The sequence below is a fragment of the Plectropomus leopardus genome, chromosome 12 (assembly GCF_026936395.1).
Source record: "Plectropomus leopardus strain MGB_pleo_1.0 chromosome 12, ASM2693639v1, whole genome shotgun sequence".
NCBI classification, from domain to species: domain Eukaryota; kingdom Metazoa; phylum Chordata; class Actinopteri; order Perciformes; family Serranidae; genus Plectropomus; species Plectropomus leopardus.
Window position 1 is genome coordinate 31,098,839 of NC_142187.1, and position 22,062 is coordinate 31,120,900.

At 38.3% G+C, this 22,062-nt stretch overlaps 1 protein-coding gene across 3 annotated transcripts in view; it reads right to left on the reverse strand.

Annotated features, from left to right (window-relative positions):
* ankrd12 (ankyrin repeat domain 12) overlaps window positions 1–22,062 on the reverse strand; it is a 47,859-nt gene that overhangs the window by 18,438 nt on the left and 7,359 nt on the right. For 2 of the 3 annotated variants that reach the window (XM_042496991.2, XM_042496989.2), the window contains exon 2: window positions 2,432–2,545. In XM_042496991.2, the coding sequence (XP_042352925.2) occupies window positions 2,432–2,491 (60 nt within the window). In that variant the 5' untranslated portion in view covers window positions 2,492–2,545. Of the gene's footprint in view, window positions 1–2,431; window positions 2,546–19,767; window positions 19,956–22,062 lie in introns of all 3 variants that reach the window. The other variant, XM_042496990.2, reaches the window with a different exon arrangement.

Below are 22,062 nucleotides of genomic sequence, written 5' to 3' on the forward strand. Positions count from 1 at the left end.
TAATCACTCACAGATATACTTTTAGGCTGATTCTCTACAGATAATCAATAATATAAAGGTGTGACATATTGATTGCTATTGATTCTTTATTCTTATTGTTTTTCTACTCCACTGACTGCGACTATCCACGACAGGGTATAGATAGTGTAGATGCGCCACAGTGAAGATGAAAGTATGAAAATTGGAATTTAAGTTTTGTTAAATTCCTGTACATCATACTGTATGTAAACAACAATTTTTTAGTTTTTTCTCTTCTTTTTTTTAAATTTTGGTGCAAAACATGACAGAAAGTAGCTAATTAATCATTTATAAAATGTTTAAAAAGTTTAAACACATTAATTATTCAATACAGGGGAAAGTGTTAAATTTATACCATAAATGGGCTATGTGTCTTGGGAGACACAAACTATAATTTGAAAATTAAAAGCATATTTTGGAAAAAAAATCTTGAGTTTAGCCTTGATAGATTAGAAAATAGCAGTCAACTAATTTTCAAAAATATTTATAAGTGGTTGAACATTTAAGGGTTAATAAAAAGTGCTTTACCTTTCTGCATGTTGTAGCCATCCATGATTAAAGCCCTTTTCACCCTGTGCTAGTATTATCAGGGGACCTTATGTGATTTAGAAATTACCCCCCACTCCCACTCAAATTTACTGACATTCTCGCTGAGATGTGATCTACTCCACACAACACAGAGACACTAAACAGCTCTCCGAGCAGTGATTTACAGTGTTAACCTACTTTTTTTCTTTTTAATGTGGGTTAAACCAACAGAACCGATTCTGCCACACACTGTCACATGTCACCCCCTCATTATCGTTTGAGTTTCTGCTCTTCTGATGGATTGAAGCTTTTTCTGGGAATGTGTTTTCATGCTGTGCTGCAGGATGAGCTTCCTGCACCAAAAAATGCTGTCAAAACTTTCATTTATAATTGCCGATGCACCCCGCGTTTTTCTCAACTGGGAAAGAGGCAGAAAGGAGGAGCGGAGAAAAGAGGGCCTCTGCGATTCTTACAAATTACTAGAGGTCCTCAGGTAAGTCACATGCGAACAGGGCTTAAGCCAAACTGCTAACATTACAGACATCACAATCACAATTAAAGCAGTCAAATACAATCCACGGGTAAGATGAATGGGCGCCAGGAGAGCCTCTAAATGGAAACAGATTGCTTTGTCAGCTCAAGAATGAACTCTGAACCTCAAAATTTATTCCAACATAGACGAGAGGTCCATAAAGTGCTCTAACAAATTGAAAATTCGAACATCTACAGCTCTGTGACGGGATTATGTTATTAGATCTAAATCTACTAAACTGGGCTGGGGTGATTCATTGATGTTATCAGTAACAGAAATACGTGCGTTGGTGTGCTGAAATATAGTAAGCCGAATGTGGTCAAAGCCTGGATTCCACCGGAGAACAAGCTTTAACTCATGACTGCGTCTGAAATGACTAATCAAAGATGCAACTGCTGCCTACAGACTCTTAAAACGAAAGCATCCCGGCAGCAAGACAGCACCGTCCTGTTTACTTTTTGTCCCCACCAAAACGTGATATATTAGGATTATCAACATTTGGAACATGTTTCTGTTATTGGCAGCCACTTAAACTTTCTGCACATGCCTCACCTGACGCTGTTATTTGTCCATTTTCTATTTTTCATTTACTTTATGAGTGAGAAAACAGTTTAAACCAACGTCACAGACTGTCCTTACAGAGTGTGTGAGTCAGTAAATTACTTCCGTCACTTTCTTTTCCTCACACTAATACAAATGTACATTTGAACGTGGTTATCTCAGCTGTATATTGCACCAGTAATTACATAAATCCATGTTGTGAAATGTCATTACCAATTTAAGACAAGTACTTAAGAAAAGATACTGATTCATCAGTTCAAGAGAAGATCTGCTATGAAGTAAACTAACGTATGTGTCACTTTGAGTTTCAGGTTCAATTATCTTCTGATCGAGCATCTGATTATAATATTAACAACAATATCATAACGCAGCCGTAACGTGGAAATTAGACTAATTTTTTAAAAATGTGCTGCTAATATTATTATTTTAAAAAGAAAACGACTGAATAAAATTAAGTTTTTATTTTCTATGAATTGTTATATCTATCTATCTTTAGAAAAAGTGCATAAAGTTGTCAAAGTATTCAATAGATTTCAACAAATTGAATAAATAATATCTAGATTAATCGGAAAAAAAAACTGATACGTACAGCCATACAACTAAACGAACTACGAGGTAATATTAATTTCAAAACTGCTAATTTTGAGCCTTGACTTGTGATCAAAATGAAAAGAAAATAAGCCAAAATGTTTAACATCGAATAAGGACAATGTGAAAGCATAGGTAAAAAAAAATTGGATGATTGGCGTTCGATTGGTTACTTCAGTCTAATCTGTGTCTGCGCTAACATACCTTCTTCCCCGCCTGCTTATCCACCATGGCTCCATCTCTGTCGCTCCCAGGTTTGGCCATGGTGCGGCACCTGACTAGCTGTGACAGCTACAGCACAGCAGGTTCATCATGCACCTGGAGACAGAAAACAACAGCAATGAGGAGGATTTCAACATCGCCACATCACAGTCTGGGTTAATAACAGTCTGGTCTTATGTTAAAACAGGCAGTGAGACAGGCAAGGACAAGAGGCATTTTAACCCCTTGAAACCTGAGCAAACTAGCTTGATTTCTTTCAAAAAAACATGTAGGGAGGGCAATAAGCTATCACATAAGATAATAGTAATAAGTTACAGGAGATGACCTGGAAAAAAAGGCTAAAGCAAAACAGAAAAAATAAATAGAAATACCAATAATAATAAATATACAGTGTAAATATTTTGTACTGTAACTGATTTTTTAAAATGTAATTATAATGATTTTTAATGGTTTTTTTTTACATTCCCCCTTTTTTGATAATTTTCAAAATAATTCTTTCTCTCTTTTATTTTTTCCCGTTAATTTTCAGGTCATTTTCTTTTCATCTTTTAATAATTACTGCAATTTGCAGTAAAACTAATGCCAAGTTGCTTGTGAAAGGTGTGTGAATGACGCACAAAGAAAAGTAATGTCGATGGACGTCTCAAAGGGTTAAGTTCAGGTACAAGAAATATCCTCCCAGAGACTGTTCACAGGCTACGCTTTCGGAAAACATCTGCATCACAGAGGAAACAAGAGCTCGGTAAAGAAATGTCACTTAACCCCAGAGAGGGTGAAGTGGCAGCGTACGAAACAGCCGAGTGTAACTCAGCTGTGTGACAGGATGTACGTTTAAGGGATCAGTAATCAGGGATTTTTATTGAAATTTCCATTCCACTTCTTGAGACAGACCCTAAAAAATACAGGCAGGAAACAATTACACAAGATACAATGAATCACGGCTTCAGGGACTCTTAAGCCTCTGAGAGGAAAACGTCCCCCTGCATGTTGTCACTATGGTCTGCTCATCACTGTAACCGAGCTTCTCTCTGATGTGGTTTTTGTCAGCGTAGTAACACATGCAGCAGAGTCAATGGGGGCACTGTGGGTGCCTGCAGTGACTGGAGAAAGCATAACACTCAGCTGAACATGCGCACAGAGCCGACATGGCATGTGTCAGTTATCTTGTCACATGAAGATCGCACTTTTCAGTCACAAGATCCTCTTTCTCTTGTACTTTCAGTGAACTTTCCCTGCTTGTTTTTATACATACCCTATCACAAACAGCATCTGATTATACAGAAATAGCATTTTTTCAGCCCTATGAAAAAAAAGCACAAACCATAAACTCTATTTAAGGACACATGAGAGACACTGATAAGTTGTGAAGCGGCCTCCGAACCGATTGGGACAGCCCCTTTTCTCAATATTTTTCAGTTACAACTTCACTGTAATCTATACAGTAAACATTTAATTTATCAAGAAAAGAAGAAGATTGCTGTTATTTACACTGCCAACCGGGGGTGACCTGCATTGCTAAAGAGGTCAAATTTTCCCAACAATTCAGGGGATTTCTTTTAATCAGAAGCCAACTCACTCTGTCAGGGCTGTTTTGGTTTAATTATTAAAGTAAATTAATCTTTTGCTTATCTTTTTGTTTCAACTTTCACATGTGAATATTTGCTATTTTAGGCTTTCATGACGGTTAATTGTATATATTGGGGTTTTGAACTGTGGGTAAGACAAAACAAGCAATTTGATGGTGCCAATTTGGACTCTGGGACACAGTGATGACCATTCCCTAATTTCAGACATTTTATGGACCAAAAACAATGAAAAGATTAACAAATAACATTGTTTGTTGCTGCACAAGCAATATTTAATGTCAGGTAAGTCTTAAAACTGTCAGGGTTTAAAAATCAGTTGTATATATATTTTTAACATACTTTCTTTTAGCCAAAAATGTAAAAAAAACCCACAATATAATAAATCAATAACTCAAAAATTGTATTAAGGAGCAGCGTGTAGGATTTAGTGGCATCTAGAATAGCAGCGAGGATCGCAGATTGCAACCAGCTGAAACTTCATCTGTGTGCCAAGGCGTGAGCTCCCACTTAGGATTCCCTCCTAGTGATTAAGACCAGTAAAAACACTTAAAAATGAGCTTCAAATGTAAAATGCCCTGTCTGCAGCCAGTGCTTGATTTGTCCTTTCGGGGACACTGCAGAAAGATTGCAGACTTGCTGATAAGGACCTACTCACTACATAAACAGCTCATTCTAAGGTAACGAAAACACAACAATTCTTGTTTTCTGGTGATTGTACCCTAGAGATAACAATTATTTCACTATATTAAATTTCTGCCAATATATCCCCCTAAATCCTAAACACTGGACTTTTACGGCAAAGGAAACCAGCCGATTCCCACATTTAAGTTGCTGGCACCAACCGATGTTTTGTACTTTTGCTATATTCTTTAAAAACACATCCGTGTCTCAACCCATTTTACCTTGCCGGGTTTCCAGAAATATCCAGTGTACATGTACTGTTTATAACTACATAGGCAGCCGTCCTGTCATTTGGGTCTTTGTGGCTACAACAGGGACTGTAACGCATTAATCCTGTGAGGCTGAGCTATACACCACACTACATTATGTACAGCACATGTTAGATTAGCAACCAAACTAAGATGTAAACAAAATCTGGGAAATGGAAAAAAACACACAAATGTAAGTGGTTGATTTTCAGTTACAAATAAAGCAGAGAGGGTGAAAATGACAGAATTAATGCTGCAGCACTCACTGGACTAAAAAATAGAGCTAATGACTGCAGAATCAAACATGCCAGTCTTATAAACAGCCCAGTATGAACCAAAATCAACAACATACTACCGCTGTAGCTTAATAAATCATATCAGCCTTAAAGCCTTTAATTATGAGATATCATTGAGACAACAAGCATGTTGGGGCGCATCACGCACATCATCATCTCCTGCAACAATAATGTGGCATATCGAGGATTTATGTAAAAGCCACAAGTATCACCAGTTTAAATAGCTAAAGCAATCAAGGCAAAAGGCATTGATAAAGCAGGAAACGATATTTTTAATGTATGTAACTGTCAAGTCTCCTTTTAATGTGAATTTTCAGATTATAGGATTCCCTGTGGTTGCTTTGATATATGTTTTGGATACAGTGTATGTTTTGTTAGATTAGTCCATCAATTGGTTAGTCAATTGACAGAAAAAAGTCAATGTTTTGATAATCAATGTTTTTTTAAGTCTATAATTTTCTTAACTTCCTTAATTGAAAAGATTTGCTGCTTGTCTTTCCTTTATATCAGTCAAAATTAAAATAGCTTTGGGCTTTAGGCTGTTAGTCAAGTAAAACAAGAAATTTTAGAAATTGTCATGTTTTTTTCCCACCATTTTCTGATACTTATCTTACATAACGTGTACATTTGATAATCTACGGTAGTGAAAAAGACAGATGAAGAAACTCACCTATTTTCTTACACATTCTTCCATTAAAAAATTGTTTCATTCCAATGAAGTCTTTGCTCAACAGCAACAAAAAAACTACTGTTTCATCCCTTAAGTGTTACCGTAACTGATGATAGTCTGTGTAATACCATCAAACTATGAAACTGCGATACTTTCCTTTATCTCTCACATCATTGCAAACCTACTTAACACACAGCAGGACAAATACAGTTATACATGCCCTTTGCCTTTCCAGACAGAATCCTGGTTTTCAACACTAAACTATCATAAAAAAGGTGACCGGACTTCTCTAAAGAATCCAACGTTTTGTATCTCCAGGTACCTTTGCAGCCTTTGCTGATCCTAAGTAATAGTACAGTGTTGACAGGTATCGTTTTTCCAGCACACAGCCGCGCTGCTCAGCTGAGGCCAGTGAGAGGTCCGTCATTAGTCAGCAGATAGACGGTATGCAGCAGCAGCGTCATTCAGGCAGCTGAAAGGGAGAATTGAGCGGCCCACAGTGAACACGTTGGTGTAAAGAGGCTGGTGTAAGGGGGGTATTAAAGCGGTATGGACAGCCCGGGACCAGACCAGAAAACAAACGCTGACAGGACTCCAATCTGGCCCAGAGACGAGGCGAGGAGGGTGTGACTATAATTACAGAGGTATTTGGGCACTCGCCAGTTTGGCATTCTCATTCACTGCCGTTTCATGAGCGGTTCAGGGCTGCATGAGCCCCTGCGAGCTCTGCCATTAACCTTGGGCTCTTTCAAGTCTAGATCAAAACCCTGCCTTGATGACTACTACAGTTCGCAGAGACTGCGGCTGATTAGTTTGACACTAAGATCCCGTGCAGTGACAACAGTGATAGCCACGTTTACCTAACCCATTTCTCGATTCCAGTGAAACAGCTTCTGCAACAGAATCAAACTGCAAAATCTCGACTGTAAAAGGGTGATAGATGTGCTACAGACACAAGACGTGACACCAAAGACACTCGGGATGGCTCACTGCTTCAGTCTCAACATCAGCAATGTGGTAAATAATTCAGCAGCCAAGGAAGAAGACACAGAAGAGGCAGCAACTAATGATTATTTTCATCACTGATTAGTCTGATAATTATTGTCTTAACTAAAACAATAAACATTTTGTCTTAAAATGTCCAAAAATAGTAAAAATGCCCGTTATAATTATACTAAATCCCACAATGTCGTAAATATCTTTCCGGAAAAGCAGCAAATCCCTAAATTGTAGATGCTGTGACCTAAAAACAGAAAAGACACTCATTATTTTATCAAAAATACTGGCAGATTTATTTTATGTAAATGGACAACAGTAGACCTGAAACAGTTAGTCAACAGATTTGTTGGTTAACAGAATATAAATTAAAAATAAAGTATTTAATAATTGATTATTTGCACAAGTAAATTTTTCCAGCAAGATTACCCTGAAATTCTTTATTCTAGTCTCTGAATTGTGAAGATTTTCTGCTTATCTTGGTCTTGTGTGATAGTCTGTTTAATATCTTTAGTGTTTTTGCATTGGACAAAAAGAAGACATTTAAGACATAAAATACAGCTTTAGAAAAAATGTTACAGCTAACTTTTTAGAATTTTCTAATGATTTACGGAGCAAACAATTACCAGTATAATGAAGACAATGACCGGCAGATGATAATGATATCAAAATCAAAGCCACATAGATTTTGGTAAAAATATACCATCCTTCTCTCCAGGCCACTGAAATCATGTGCTAACCTCCGTTTGCCATGTAGCCCCACGACGGTGTCTCAATGCAATCGAGTACTGAAAAGTTCCTCGGCATTTCTCACCAAATTTCTATGCCCATCTCATCAGGAAGCATAAAGCATGCTTGTACCAAGATCTAATAAAGCTGGTTATTAGCTGTTACATGTTGTAGAGCCCTGCAGGAAAATTACATTATGCCCAGAGACGGGACTCACATGTCTGTGTTGTTGTATTTTTAGATGCTTACATCAGTGTGCGTGCCATAGGTCTAAATATGTCTAAGAAAAGATCAAAGTGTGACTTCATTTTATCTGGCTTGATGCCATATCGCACAATGCAGTGACTGCAAGAAGGACATTGGTGCCAAGACCGGCGACACAACAAATTTGATGAAACACTTGAACGTGTGTGGAATTAATTTTGAGAGCAGAAAGCTGCTGCGGGTTCAACTGCAAGAAGAAGAATAAGTGGCCGCAGACATCTTCCCCTTAGCATTCACATCCACCTCACGTTAGAGAGATTCAAAATCTCCACCGCCGCATTTCCCTCATACGAGAATCCCGATGACGGCACTATACTGACTGGGTATCCTAACATAGGACCTATCAATAATTATCTATGTGATTATCCTCAATAAGATGTAAGAAATGTTCAGTAAATCCTAAATATGAATCAGCCCTTTGCCCATAGAGGGGGGCGGTAATACACCTTTAAGGCCAGTTGCCACCGTTAACCAGATAAAAGAGAAGAAGTAGAAGATGAAGAAGAGACCTGCCACTTATGATAACATTAATAAGTGATGCTGAAACATAAAACTAAATTGTTAAAGAAGACAACTTAAGTTACTGTATTCACTGTTATTGGTATGGGCTGATGGTTATTTTTGTAACGTTTTTGTATTGTTTCTCTCTAGCTTAATTCTACCTTAGTTTTTGTCTGCCTTATTTCGACATTATTGTTTGGCTCTCTGCAAAAACCCTTCTTGCTTCTGCCTTGTTTGTCAACACACTTTGTTAACTCTGTTTTTAAAGGTGCTATGTAAATAAAGTTATTATTATTGTCATTACTATTATTATTATAATCATTATCTATTATTATTATTGCTATAATATTTAACCACAAGTGGTAAACAGGATTAAATATTTTGCTATGAAACAGTTTTGATTGTGTGAAAATGCCAAGGAGAGGATTTGTTTTGTAGTGTTTAATGTATTTTCTTTTTGTTAAAATGGATTTTATGACATTGATTTAGACAAAAATATAGTTCAAGAACTGGTACCAAAGCCAAGGTATCTGTATCAAAAAAAAGTTTGAACCCCCCAGCCTACTACAAACTACTGTAACAGTTTAAAACCAAAGCATGGTGGCCATTAGGGCTGGAGGTCAATTTACTTTTCAGATTATGAGACTCAAAAACATAACACAATCTCTAAATTATCCTCTTAAAGTCTTGACATGACAACCGCTTGTGATTAATAACATGGGTCTGAATTTAAAAATATCTCAATATCCACCTGCAGTGAGTGAACTAAGTCTGTAAAATCCCGAGCTAAGTGTGCTGGCTGCTCTGCTGGTCCCTCTGAGAAGCAGATGTCTCTGTATTTATTTATAACCTGGTGTTCCTGCACTTTAACTCCACTGGTTCCTGACTAACAACAATAACAACCATTTCCCTGTAGTGCTGGAGCATGTTGGCCCTGACAGCAGAGCGGCTGCTTCAGTGCGTGTCCTTGCATGAGTGGAGCGGTTTGGGGGTTTGAGGAGTTGGGGGTGGTGACGAGAGCGGCGGTGGCGTAGCTGGGATAGATGGAGAGCACACACAGTACAGTAACCTGATCCACAGACTGCAGGATGGGACAGGGAGGGAAGAGGTCTAAGAATAGCATGGAGCCTGACACACAGAGTGCAGCCACCAGCACCAGCACAACCAGCAGCAGCAGCAACATTTCTCCACTACAGCCTGGTCCAGCCTGCTGCGAGCTCACACACACACCATGTGGAAAATATATGTGATTTTCCCCTGATCTCCCATGTGGCTGCAGTTACGGCTGCACACACAAAGGAATCTACTAGAAATCAAGCTCTAAATTCATCGCTGTGTTTAAAATGTTAAAGAAATAAAACCAAGTGGATAATTAGCAAGAATTCTTGAAATCTGCATTTAAGCTGGAGTCGGATTTTTCATACAATAGGAGGCAGCAAATCCTGTAACGCGCTCAAGGAGACACACTACGCTTGCTGCGACAGTAAACAGCCGGTCACGTGGTTATGGGCTTGTATGCCGTCAGGCTAAATGATGGGGGAGGTCTCTCTCAGCTGCGCATCCACTCCCAGCCTTCGTCTCCTCCGCCTTCTCCTCCGACTCCCTAATGAGTAGCAGGACAAAGCCAGGCGCAAAGGCCCTATTACGGAGACTACGGGAGAGGGGCAGAGGAGGCAACAATACCCAGCAAAGAGCCAGCCATCTTCCACATGATCATACACGGACACTAACAGCATACATGTTTATATTACCATCCAATTTATGTGCCTGTAAAATATAAATACCTCGCACTGTGTGCACCAAATCTGTTGCGTGCCCTAGAAATGTCCAGTCCAATTATTTTCCAGTCAACAATACAAAATAAGAAGATAATCCTAGTCTTCAACATGTCTGTAATCCAAATTATTTTTAAAATGATGAAAAACAGTTCAAGACAGTAACAGTTAATTCAAAATTTTTATAATGTATTATTCTTGCAATGTATTGTGTTTTTATCACATAAAAACACCAATTATATGCTGGTTCAGAGTTTTTTTTAGTAGTTTATAGATTGAATATTAGTGGCTGTTAGATTAGGTAAGCAACTGTAAAACATTAAACTTGAGTGTTTTTTAAATCATGCTTAATATTTGAATGGAGTAATTTATTTCATAACACGATATTGGATTAATTACTGATAGAAAATAAAACTTCCGGCAATAACCTTGTAGTTATTTGTAAACCAGGCCAGTTGCTCACCAGAGTACCTGACAAAAACACCCAAAATAAAAGTGCACAAAATCACAAACCTGTGGGGGTGGGAATCACCAGAGGCTCCACAATACAATATTATCACATTACAGAAGTTACAATGCAATATCACTGTAATTTTAATTTTTTTGCGATATGCCGAGTATTGCAACATATTGTGATATATTATCGTTTTCTCAACGGCAAATAATATCACCAATATCAGCAAATGTTGTCAACATCCTTTAAATTTATTAGGATTATGTTTTCAGTAAGATTATTTCACTTCAGTCATTTTTTTCAGCAAAATGTATCTACTGGACTGAAAAAGCACCTGACTAAAATGCACAAAATAAAAATGCACAAAAATCACAAACAGCAAGTTACTTTTAAAAATATACAATAAAAATAAACAAGCATGAGCCATGGTCATGCAAACCCTCTGCCTTCACGGTCTAGCTAAACTCAAAAGCATAAAAACTGCATGCCCAGAACAAGTGAAGCTCTCATCCCTCCGTCACTGGGTCATCTGAACTGATTTCAACAGGGACAAACAAACAGCGAGTGACACTGGATGCCTCAAGGCGTCTGCTCACCTCTCACTACCCTAACCCCAGACAGACAAAACACGCCTCCGACCAGAGTGTCTGGCCTTCGTTCCAGTAGATGTTTGGTTGCATAAACGAGCCGGCCATGTTCCTGGGAAGAGGTGGAGAGGCTCCGGTTCAACCTCCCCCACATGGGAAAAGCATGAGCTACCATTGCCAATAATGGTGAGTGAATGTATGAACAGGCAGCTGCCAAAATTTCACAGGAGCTGATAAATTTGATCAAGGCACCAGCCACCCTTACAGATGGCGTTCGGTGGTCGAAATTAAACCACCTGGTTAAACTGCCCAAGCGGTCATTTAGATGAGGATCTGTTGTCTCAAAAATGGACCAAATGCTTGATTTTCTGTTCAATCTACGGAGAATACTCTTTAATTAAACCCTTTGAAACCTGAGCAAAGTGGCTGGATTTCTTTCAAAAAAGGCAATGAAGGCAACCTATGAAGAAATTACCCAAAAAATCAGCAAGAAATTAGTGAAAAGTAAAAGACAATTACCTGAAAATGAGCATAACCAAAAAAAAAAAGAGACAAACCAACATAAAAAAAACAAACTTAACAAAAACAAGGCAAAAAAGTGCTTAAAAAATAATACGTCTGTATCACAAATAAAATAATTAATCAATATATAATATGACAATTATAAATATAGTTATAAATACAGTTTCTGTAGCCTTTTTTTCCCTAGACATTCTTAAAAAATAATTTTAGAAATCTATTAATTTCTTGGAACATTTCTTACCAAGTTGCTCATTGCCTTTTTTGCTATAATTTTGAAAGAAATTGCACCAATTTGATTAGGGTTTAAAGGTTTAAAAAGTGGTGTTGCTCCAGGTTTCAAAGTGTTAATGAACAAATCATATTGGTTGGACAAAAATTCCAACTTCTCTGGCTTATATCATATTAATCCAAGCATTAAGCTGTTATAACCCAGACATAATGTACTTTATGTGTCCTAAATGTGTATTCTTATGTAAGATTGAGTGCTGAGCAGTTTCATAGCCTTAGCCATCACTTAAGAGCTTCCATAAAAACAGAAATAGCCCAAAATTTACAAGGGAGAGGCTCGGGCATGGCTCACACACAAATCAAAAGCCTCATAAAATAGCCTAATGTTTGTGCGAGAGAGGCGTAAATAGGGTTAACTTTACTGGCAGGAGAATAAGGCTCGGCGCACTAAAACACGCCCATTAAAATTGGTCTCAGAGAGTCCGAGAGCCTTAAGAAGCCTGCCACCACCGCTCTGAATGTAGGTTAATGATCAGATATCCGAGCAGCAGGCGAGAACAATGAAGCCTTTACTGCTGATTATGGGTTAAAAAGGAGGGGAGAGGGAACGCGGGAGGGATTAGAGCAAAGGTTAGGACCTAGGCGTGGGTCTTGTTCTTATTTCCACCGCAGCGCCGAGCTCACATGACCAGACCAAACACTGGGGAACTGTTGCCGTTTGTTTTTTCAAGAAAACTTCCAATAATGACTGCAGCAATTCAACAGGATTTAAAAAAAACCTCATCCAAAATGAATAAATAACATGCTTATTTCATTTTTTTGTTGTAGAAAAGCAAGAGTGTTAGGTAGAGCTGCATTATTAAAAAGTTTGCAAATGTTTACGCATGCTTCACTTATTTGCACTATTTTAGCTGAGCTGCATACTGTGATGGCATATTTAATTTTAGTATGCCTGTATTTTGAGCAGAATTTCATTTATATTTATATTTATATTAGATGCACTGAATTCAGGTGAAAAACAGCCATATTTTAAGTACTATTGTGAAGCAAATAATTGTTATTTAGCAGCAATGTAACACAACATTAATGAAAGCAATACTGTGTTTAAATGAATAATTGTGCTAAATAAACGTTAGTGATACATAACAATATTGACACATCATCGACATTGGCTTTAAATTGAAATATCAGAAAACACAAATCAGCCCTATGGTGATATATTTTTCCTATTTTTCACAGTGAATTAACATAAGCATTGTATTTTATGTCTCCATCTGCTGGTGGGCCATCATGAAAGACATAATATGATGTTAATTCCACAACAGAAGCGACTTGACGATCGCTAAAATTAGTTGAGAAAAAAGTGGATATATGGATTTCTGTATTGGTTATAGGTCAAAGGAGTTGTTATATATCTGCATATTGGATATCGGCAAAAAATCCTATATCAAACATCTCTAATTTTGAGTCTTATTTTGATGCCAATACTTGTTTTTTTAGCAGGAATGTACAACATGAGTAAAAACTGTACTCTGTTTATTTAAATAAAATAGTTGTAATAAATCAGTGATTTCTAATTGGTGGGTCGCAGTCCAAAAATGAGATGCGAGTCCATTCTTGGAAAACAGCAAGTGACAAGTTTGAAAAAACACAATTAATTCTGAAGTAACCTTGTATTTCCGGAACAGAGCTTTCACTCTGTTTCTGTTTATTGTTGAAATATTTTTTATTTCTTTGTGTTCAAAGCCAACATGTTGTCTACATTTTATGAAATAAAACTGAATAATGAATAATGTGGTAATTAATCTAATGTGTGGACCCTGAAGTAATGACAAATGAGAAGTCTGAACCCTGAGGCTGGACCAGTTGGGAACCACTGTGATACGTAATTGTAATCTCAATAGAGATTTTAAAAAAAGTAATTTTGGTCATGTGCAGCCCTGGTGTTAGGTAAACAAAAAAATCCATTTTTGGTCACTTTTCACCTCATAGGCTGACAAAAGCACAACAGGCAATGAAACACGTATAACTCAAAACTGTGATTTTACATCTGTTGTACCTAGCACACGACTTAAACTGCTTTGCCACCCACATGACTACGAAACAAAACACATTTAACAAGGTGCCACAACCTCAAGGTATTCCCAATCTACTGGGCTGATATGAGCAATGTGCAGGCCTCTGCCTGAAAAATAAACCACAGAGAGGAAATGTTGTGTCAGTTCCCATCATGACATTCAAGACATGACTCCATCTACACCTGCCACATCCTATTAGGCCTGATGAGATGTCGATCCGATCACAGGCGCGACACATGGCTGCCCCAGCCGTGCCAAAACCACAGCTTTGCAGTGCTAGAGTAAGCCTCGGCGAGGCCAGCGTGTAAAGGTTGACACAGCGTCTCCGCCTTTAGACTCTAAGAAATACACAGACTACTGAGCAAACAACGTCTCTGATCAACAGTGATGCGGCGTGAAGATTAGCAGCAGTTTCGTTTTTGTATATTCACCATTGGGGCTTTTAAGATAAGGCAGATGAAGGTCTCATGTTGTCTACAGAGCACACTAACAGAGGTTGAGTTTACTTACTTTAGTGTGCACATTAATTATTTAAAAAAGTCAACACACAGGTTAAACTCCTGTCCATGTTCTTGTAGCACAACTGTACACTGACCAAAAATGTGATCTGCCAATAAAACAGTGTATGCTCACTACTAGGGAAGAAAATAAGAGGAAAGACACTCAATTTTCAACTGGTAAATACCAGCCAAGCTTTTCTTTTAGCAAGAACTAATATGGGTCTGGTATTTGGTAAAGGGCTGCTTGCAACCAATGATTACAGGGTGCTTCAGAGATGTTTTTCTGTAGGCCGACGGGGAAGTTCGGCATCACCCTGGCCCCCATGTCAAAAAGCCTATGGGATTTTTCCACTGAATATTGGATTATTGCAGAAAATAAGCTTGATGGCAAACACACTTATGCTACTTACATGTTTTGTGTAGCAAGATAATCTTCACCAATGAACACACCACAGAGCAAACTATTTTCTGTATACATTAATCTATTTATAGATAATATAATTATAGTTTCTTGATTGAATAATTGATGAATTGGTCAGCAAAAATAGTAAAAAATGCTAATCATAATTTTGCAGAACCCATTGAGAAGTCTTCAAATCACTTGTTTTGTCCAAACAACAGTCCAAATGTTAAATATATCCAATATGAAACCACAGAATATAGCAACAAATATTCAAATTTGAGATGCTGGAACCCCCTTTTTTGCATTTTCATTTCAGCTCTAAATATTGGCTCACAAACATCATTTCTTGTTTTTGACACTACAGTCTTCATGCACAGGAGAAAACAGAAAAATATTCCCTTGCCCCGAGCTAAAAACATATTCGCAGTAACAGTTTCCAACCATACTAGCATTTTAGCATTTATGTATTTCTATAGTCAGCACTGCATCTGAAGCAACATAGTTAGATCAATAAATCTATATTGATTTGGATTCCCAAGTATTTAATTTAAAACTTGAGGGTGTGTGGGGGGAGAGGCAAAGAGCTGAGCTTTTACGTTAAAGAGGCAAATGTTTCACTCGATAGCTTTAAAAATTGACTGTATCAGAAGCATTTTAAACATGACACCTTGGTCATACTTCATTCAACTTCTACTAGAAATCTCAACAAATTAAGCATTACAGAATAATGCAAAATGGCCAGACTCCCTAACATTTTACTACTCCAGTACATGGAGACACAATAAACACCATTCCAATATAAAAGTGTCCTCCCACTCCACGGTGATTTCACCTTATCTGCTGCTGAGGTAGATGATACTAGTAAACACTATTTATTCAGGTATACCAACCCTATACAAAGATATGGGCAAAACTTGCTTTCAAAATGTTATCAGTCAACAAATACATAGATGGCACAGTAACTTTTACCAGAGACGCAGACGTAGAAGAATGCTTTTATCTGGAAATACCCGAAACTTTAAGACCACTTAGTCTTACAATTACTCTGATGTCATGCAACCACTTAAACTGTTATATACCGTATACCCCAGTCAAATGTCAGGAAGGTAAGAAATATTACAAGCTTACTAGCTGAGATCGGTCAACATTATTCAGGATACTGAGGCTGCGTTCATTACATTACAGGGTTTAATGCTAAATTTTCCCCCTAGATCTGATGTTTCCGCCTTTGGCACTGTTATTATTTTATATTTACACTGTTTGACTATTAGAGGAATGTGCATATTATGTGGGGAAAATGGGTTATTGTGTGATTGATGTGCGTCTTGTTTATTGATTTGAACTGCACTGATCAGTGGTAGCACTCAGAATTTCACTGCATCATGTACAACGACAACAAAGCTTTCTACTATCGACTTTTAGACTGTTTACAGTAATGTTTGAAGGGACCAAAACGTCAGTGTCTACAAATCTCTGCTCTGAAACACCTCACATGCAACAAATAACGTCACACACGAGCACTGGGATGACAACCAAAAATGCCACTTTTGTGAGGCATTTGGGGAAAAAATGAACAAAATGCAAGAGTTAATCTCTTGAATGATTTTCTGCAGTGGATGGACTGCAATTTATCATCTGTTGAGGATGAGTGTGAGACAACAAAGAAACACTTAAGCCATGGTTATAGCTCCTTTCTGCAGCTACAGCTGGTAGTTCTGTGCAGAGAGAGGTGTGTCAGGGGTGATGGGGCTGTGATGTGGAGGATTTTATTAAGAAACAGTTCATCCAACAGTTTAGGATGCCAAGAGCGACATCCAACATCTCTGTTGAGGCCTTAGATCATGAGACATGAGAGCAAAATAAATAAATAAATAAGTAAAATCTGATTTTCGGCTAAATTTGCTTGTAATGTGAACCTGAGTCATCTGAACTTCTTTCTCTCTGAATATTAGAGACTGCTTAAATTTCAATGTTGATTAGCTCTGTTCTCATTATACTCAGCATTAGTCATCATGTTGAACAAATTTGAACCAATTTAAATTTGAACACTCAATTGGAATAGTCCACACTTGACATCCCTATTCTCAACAATAGTGAAATAACTGAAAAAAGCTAATTATTTTAAATTTACTCTTAAAACAAGCTTCATGAAAGCAGTCTCTGTTAAGAGACACGTGTTGCCTTCTTGATAATGTTCTTTTATTAAGATTAAACCTATGTAAATGAAAAAAGTGCAGACATACATAACTATATGAATAGCAAACCACACAACTGTCAATGAATAACCAAATTTGACCCAATTTCCCAAAATCAAAATTCAGGTCAAAAAAAGGCCAGCGAAATGTTTAATTCCATACAAAAATAATGGAGATGCAACAAATCCAACCACAAGACATGCACATAAATGGAAATACTTATTAACCTATTTTGCTACAGGAGGGTCCTCGGCCCTCAGAACGCATGGCGACTGTAAGAGCCAGAAAAAACAACAGGATATGATCGCTTTCTTTGGCATCAGCAAAGTGAAAGCAGCCCAGCAATGAAGAATGCAAACCACATGCCCACTGTCAAATTGTCTTTTTTTCTTCCTTAACTATCAACGCACACTTTTATCTCTCTCACTACTCATTCATGAAAGGAAACTTTAAAGGCTAATCAAATATTAATAACCCTGAACGTTGTAATATTACAACCCAGCTTTTCCATCCTCCCCCCTTTCCTTCATTCTGCGTCGTCATGCTGTGTTCTCCTGTAGGAAGGTCACAGGCTCTCGAATTGTCAGTCTTTTAAAGCACATGGTGGATTATCGAGGCAACATCAGCCGTTATACACCGAGATACTGCACTCAACGTACCAAACAAAAACAACGCTCTGCACACATTCAGCTGCTGGCAAAGTCTAGCACATGTTGTGTAATCAGCAGGCTCCACCCTCTTCACACAAAGATACACACACGCGCGCACACACATGCACATACACATGCACATGCACACGCACACGCGCACACACACACACACACACTTGCTGGGCCTCTCGAAGACGCAGATACTCTGCTGACGGAGCCAACTGCAGATGCCTGGCTAGAGGCACTTCATATCATAAACGGCACTAGCGCTTTCACAGTCTCGTTTCAACAGCAACACAATAAATGTGGTCTACGACTCAAAGTGAAAGTGATATTTATAGAATTATAAGCTGTCTGGAACAGGGGAAACAGATGATTTCTGCCTTTGGCTCTCTGTGTTGTGGAATTTTTAACAAAAAAATTTACAATCTTTCCAAACCTTCAACATGATCAAGTTAGGAGTCTTAAACAAGAGAAAAGAAGAAGAGTAAAACAAATACTGCGACCGTTTGGGGGGGTTTCCCTGAAGGTACAGCCCTGCTGTGATCACTCAAAACAAAAAAAGAGGAACTGCAATCAGTATGTTAAAGGCCAATACTTTCACAGCTTTATTACGGCCTGAATTCATAACAAGTCTGTGTTGCTGATGAAGTGCTCCGAGATGACAGGAGGGTTAGACCTAGAACACAAAATATAAGTCCAAACATCTCATAACCAACTAGACTAAGCCTCTCATGAAAAAGGTCTTTGAGAAAAAAGGGCTCCAACTCCAGGAGTCACACTAGCCCTTTTGACCCAAAGATCACACTATGAGGCCGCTAAGAAGTTTCTTCTTCGTGCTGCCTTTGCATTTTTGCACAAAACCAAACAACAGCGTCATGCCATTCTAGCGTGTCATTTAAGATAGCATGCCAGCAGGGTCTGAAATTAACAACCACCAAAAACCAAAGGAGAGAAGATTTTTTGCTTGGCGAATAAATCTCGAAAGGGTATCTGCCACACTGGTGGTTACATGTTTGTACCAAAATAGTCATATATTAAACTGTGCAGAGTCTCTGTCGTGTTTCGGGCGCACTGTTCTGTTGCTCCTAAACTGCTCTGCTGCTGTCTTTGTCACCAATACACACAAACACATGAGCTGGTGCAGCGAATCTTGACCCTTTCGACTGCTACAAGTTTTGCGGTACTATTGACCGTATGGGACATCAGCTGGTCTGCTGCACGCTAGCATTGTGCATATTGCAAACCTCCATGGGCAGCAAACTTTTTGCTTCCTACACTGCAGCGGCATCACATTAGCTCCGCTTCTCCGCTTCTTACCTTTCATAATAAAAGCCATAAGCATGTACACTGCATCACTGCTGACCTCAGGGAACTTATTTACACGCAGAGGCTGTGGTGATGAGTTTTTCAACAAATTTAAATAATTTCGATTTAGATTTTGCTCTGGCTTCTTCTTTGAGTTTGTATTTAACACAAAATATTTTTATCTCAATTAAATGTACTGACACAAATTATGTGAAACAAAGAGGTAAAAATATAAATAAATACTTGACCAGTAGATTTTTTTTCAATCTACCTTGGCTGGTGAGTCAAAATTTGATCATGGACACTGCGTGCCAGCATCACAGAAACAAAACACCTGTGAAATTTACCAGCATATACTTATACAGAACATACAACATATAAGGGTGTTAAAACTAGTAGGCCTGTACCGAATGTCTTTTATGCGCACTGGCAGGTCCAATTTATATACATCCAGCATTTGAAGTGTCATATGCTGATTTTTTATTAACTATAATCATCTGGTCACATCTCTCGCTCGCGTCCATCTCAGTGCATCAGTTCTCCTAATCACATGACTGAAATAACATCCAGAAACAACTATTAATAACATTGCCAGCAGAAACACTAAATGTTTATGCAACTTCAGCGTAAAGGATTGTGATATTTACTTCAATTTCAGTCATTCCTGCCACCTTCAACACACAGCTCCACCTGCTCACCAGAGCAGCTCCAGCCTGGGTTCGTCTTCGCTCGCTGTGACACAGCAGTCTTCAGTGTTGGTAGGCTATTAGCTGGGTCATGTAACCAATCAGATAGCGCTCTGGGCGGGACATCAAGCAAGCCTACAGAGTGGTTACTGCAGATAGAGACAGGCGGTTGCATCAGAGCCAAAGTAGAGCATTTTTTTTTATCAATTTATTTTAGGGAGTATTTGATTTAAGCAGCCACAAATAAATCATTGTATGACAAACAGTGGCCCTTAAAACTAGTGTTATGTTTGACACAAATGAAATTAATTCAAATAAAAACAAGGCGGGAAAGCGCACCATGTCTTTTCCATCCATCCCAAAAACTGAAACCCAAAACACTAGAAGACGCAACTCCTAAAGCAACACACAAGGGAATACTGTATGTCCTTATATAATTGTCCCTGCTTTACAGCGCCTTGGTCAATACCCCTTCTCTAACTAAGAGGCTTAAAATCTGTCTGGGAAGGCTTTAGCAGCCATGGTATGGTTTCCCAGTTACACATACAGTAGGTCTTTTCTGTGCCAGTGCTTACCAAGCCAGGAAATCTTAAAGAGTTCAAAAATAATTAAGCAAATCTGTTATTTCTGTGCGACTCGACATCAGGTTGTAAGGACTGCGTTAATGGTACATACTTCAAATCAAACTGTCCATTACGAGTCTCTTGGGGCTGCATTTCTTTACGTGCGTCTGCAGTGCTTTTTCACACTCGGCCCCCTCTCTGCTCTGCTCGTATGAACACTTGCCTGGACTGCACGTGTGAAACTGATGTGACTGCAGACCCTCCCTCTTCTGATTTTCATGATCTGGCAGAAATTACAGGAAAATCTGATTTTTGTGCATCCAGACCTGGCACTCGTTGCATCCGGGTGAGATCAGAGGATGAATGTTGGCACCGAATGTCGCCAAGATAGACGAAGAAAATAACATTTTAAAATGGCCAAATCTATTCCCTCGATAAATTTCATAATGTTCTTTAGACGAGCACCACAACAGGGCTGTGGAGTATTTACATTGTTATTTAACTCATCTAGCTTTTAATAATTGCTTAAGCTGATAATTTTACTACTGTCAAAATACTATTATATCAAGAACACAAATAAAAAGCTCTCAAAATGACTCAGTCTAACAAGCAGGCAAAAAAAAAGCTCTCAAAATGACTCAGTCTAACAAGCAGGCAAAAAATGGCTGTAGAAAAACATATAAATCTTTATCTTTGTGTAGCTGTATCCCAATAATATAATATTTAAATCAATTTAAATTCCATTTTAATTTTTCCTTGTTTTTTTCTTTTTTCACATTTCTTTTTCCTTTTATGATTTTGTACATTTTGTCCTTAGAGATAATGTCAATTAAAAAAAAGTTTTTATTTTTAATTTTGGTTTTTTTGGATGACTTGCACTGGGTTTTCACAGACGCAGAAGGGCTGCGAGAGACCTGATTTTCTGTGCCTGCTTCCTTTCTGCACTCATGTTAACCAATTGGGCTGTTTACCCTGGATGCAAGCGACTCTGACGTTCATACTGTCAGTGTCTCGTCTACTTTCGCCACAAGTAAATCTGGCAAGAAAACACACTGATAATTCATTACAAGTGATAAAAAGCATAAATCATACATCATATAAATGATCTTATTCAGCCTCTGTCCCTGCTGGTGTGAACAGCCAAGCTACTGCTCGCACGACAGCTGACATATCGCAGTGCTTCTGCCTCCAGTGTGAACCCTGGCGTTAGCCGTCTCAAAGGGCCTCTTCCTCATGACTGAAGGGTCCAACAATAACATTGATTGTCAGGATTTCTTTTTCCAGCAGTCAATCATCACAGAACAAAGTCATTTCCCTCAAATCATGTTGGATTTATTAGTGATTTATTACTTAGAGGACAGATAAACAGGTACCGCAGCACCTTTAAATGTGAAAACAACTCTCCAGTTCATATGCTATTAATATTTGCAAGTCGCACAGGTAAATAGTCACAATAGGAGCTCTGCAAATACAAACACACGCCTCACCTGCTCGCATTACTGCCAATGCCACTCAATAAGTTAGCCTGTTACTGCAGCGCCGTTGAACTTGATGATTAACTCTGTAAGCTGGAAACAAACAAACAGCTCTCCAGTTACATATATTAATTGTATTTGCAAGTTGTAGTCGTGCTCCATGGTCGCAAAATATGACGAAATAGTCACCATATGGATCCCTGCAAAAGCCCTGCTTC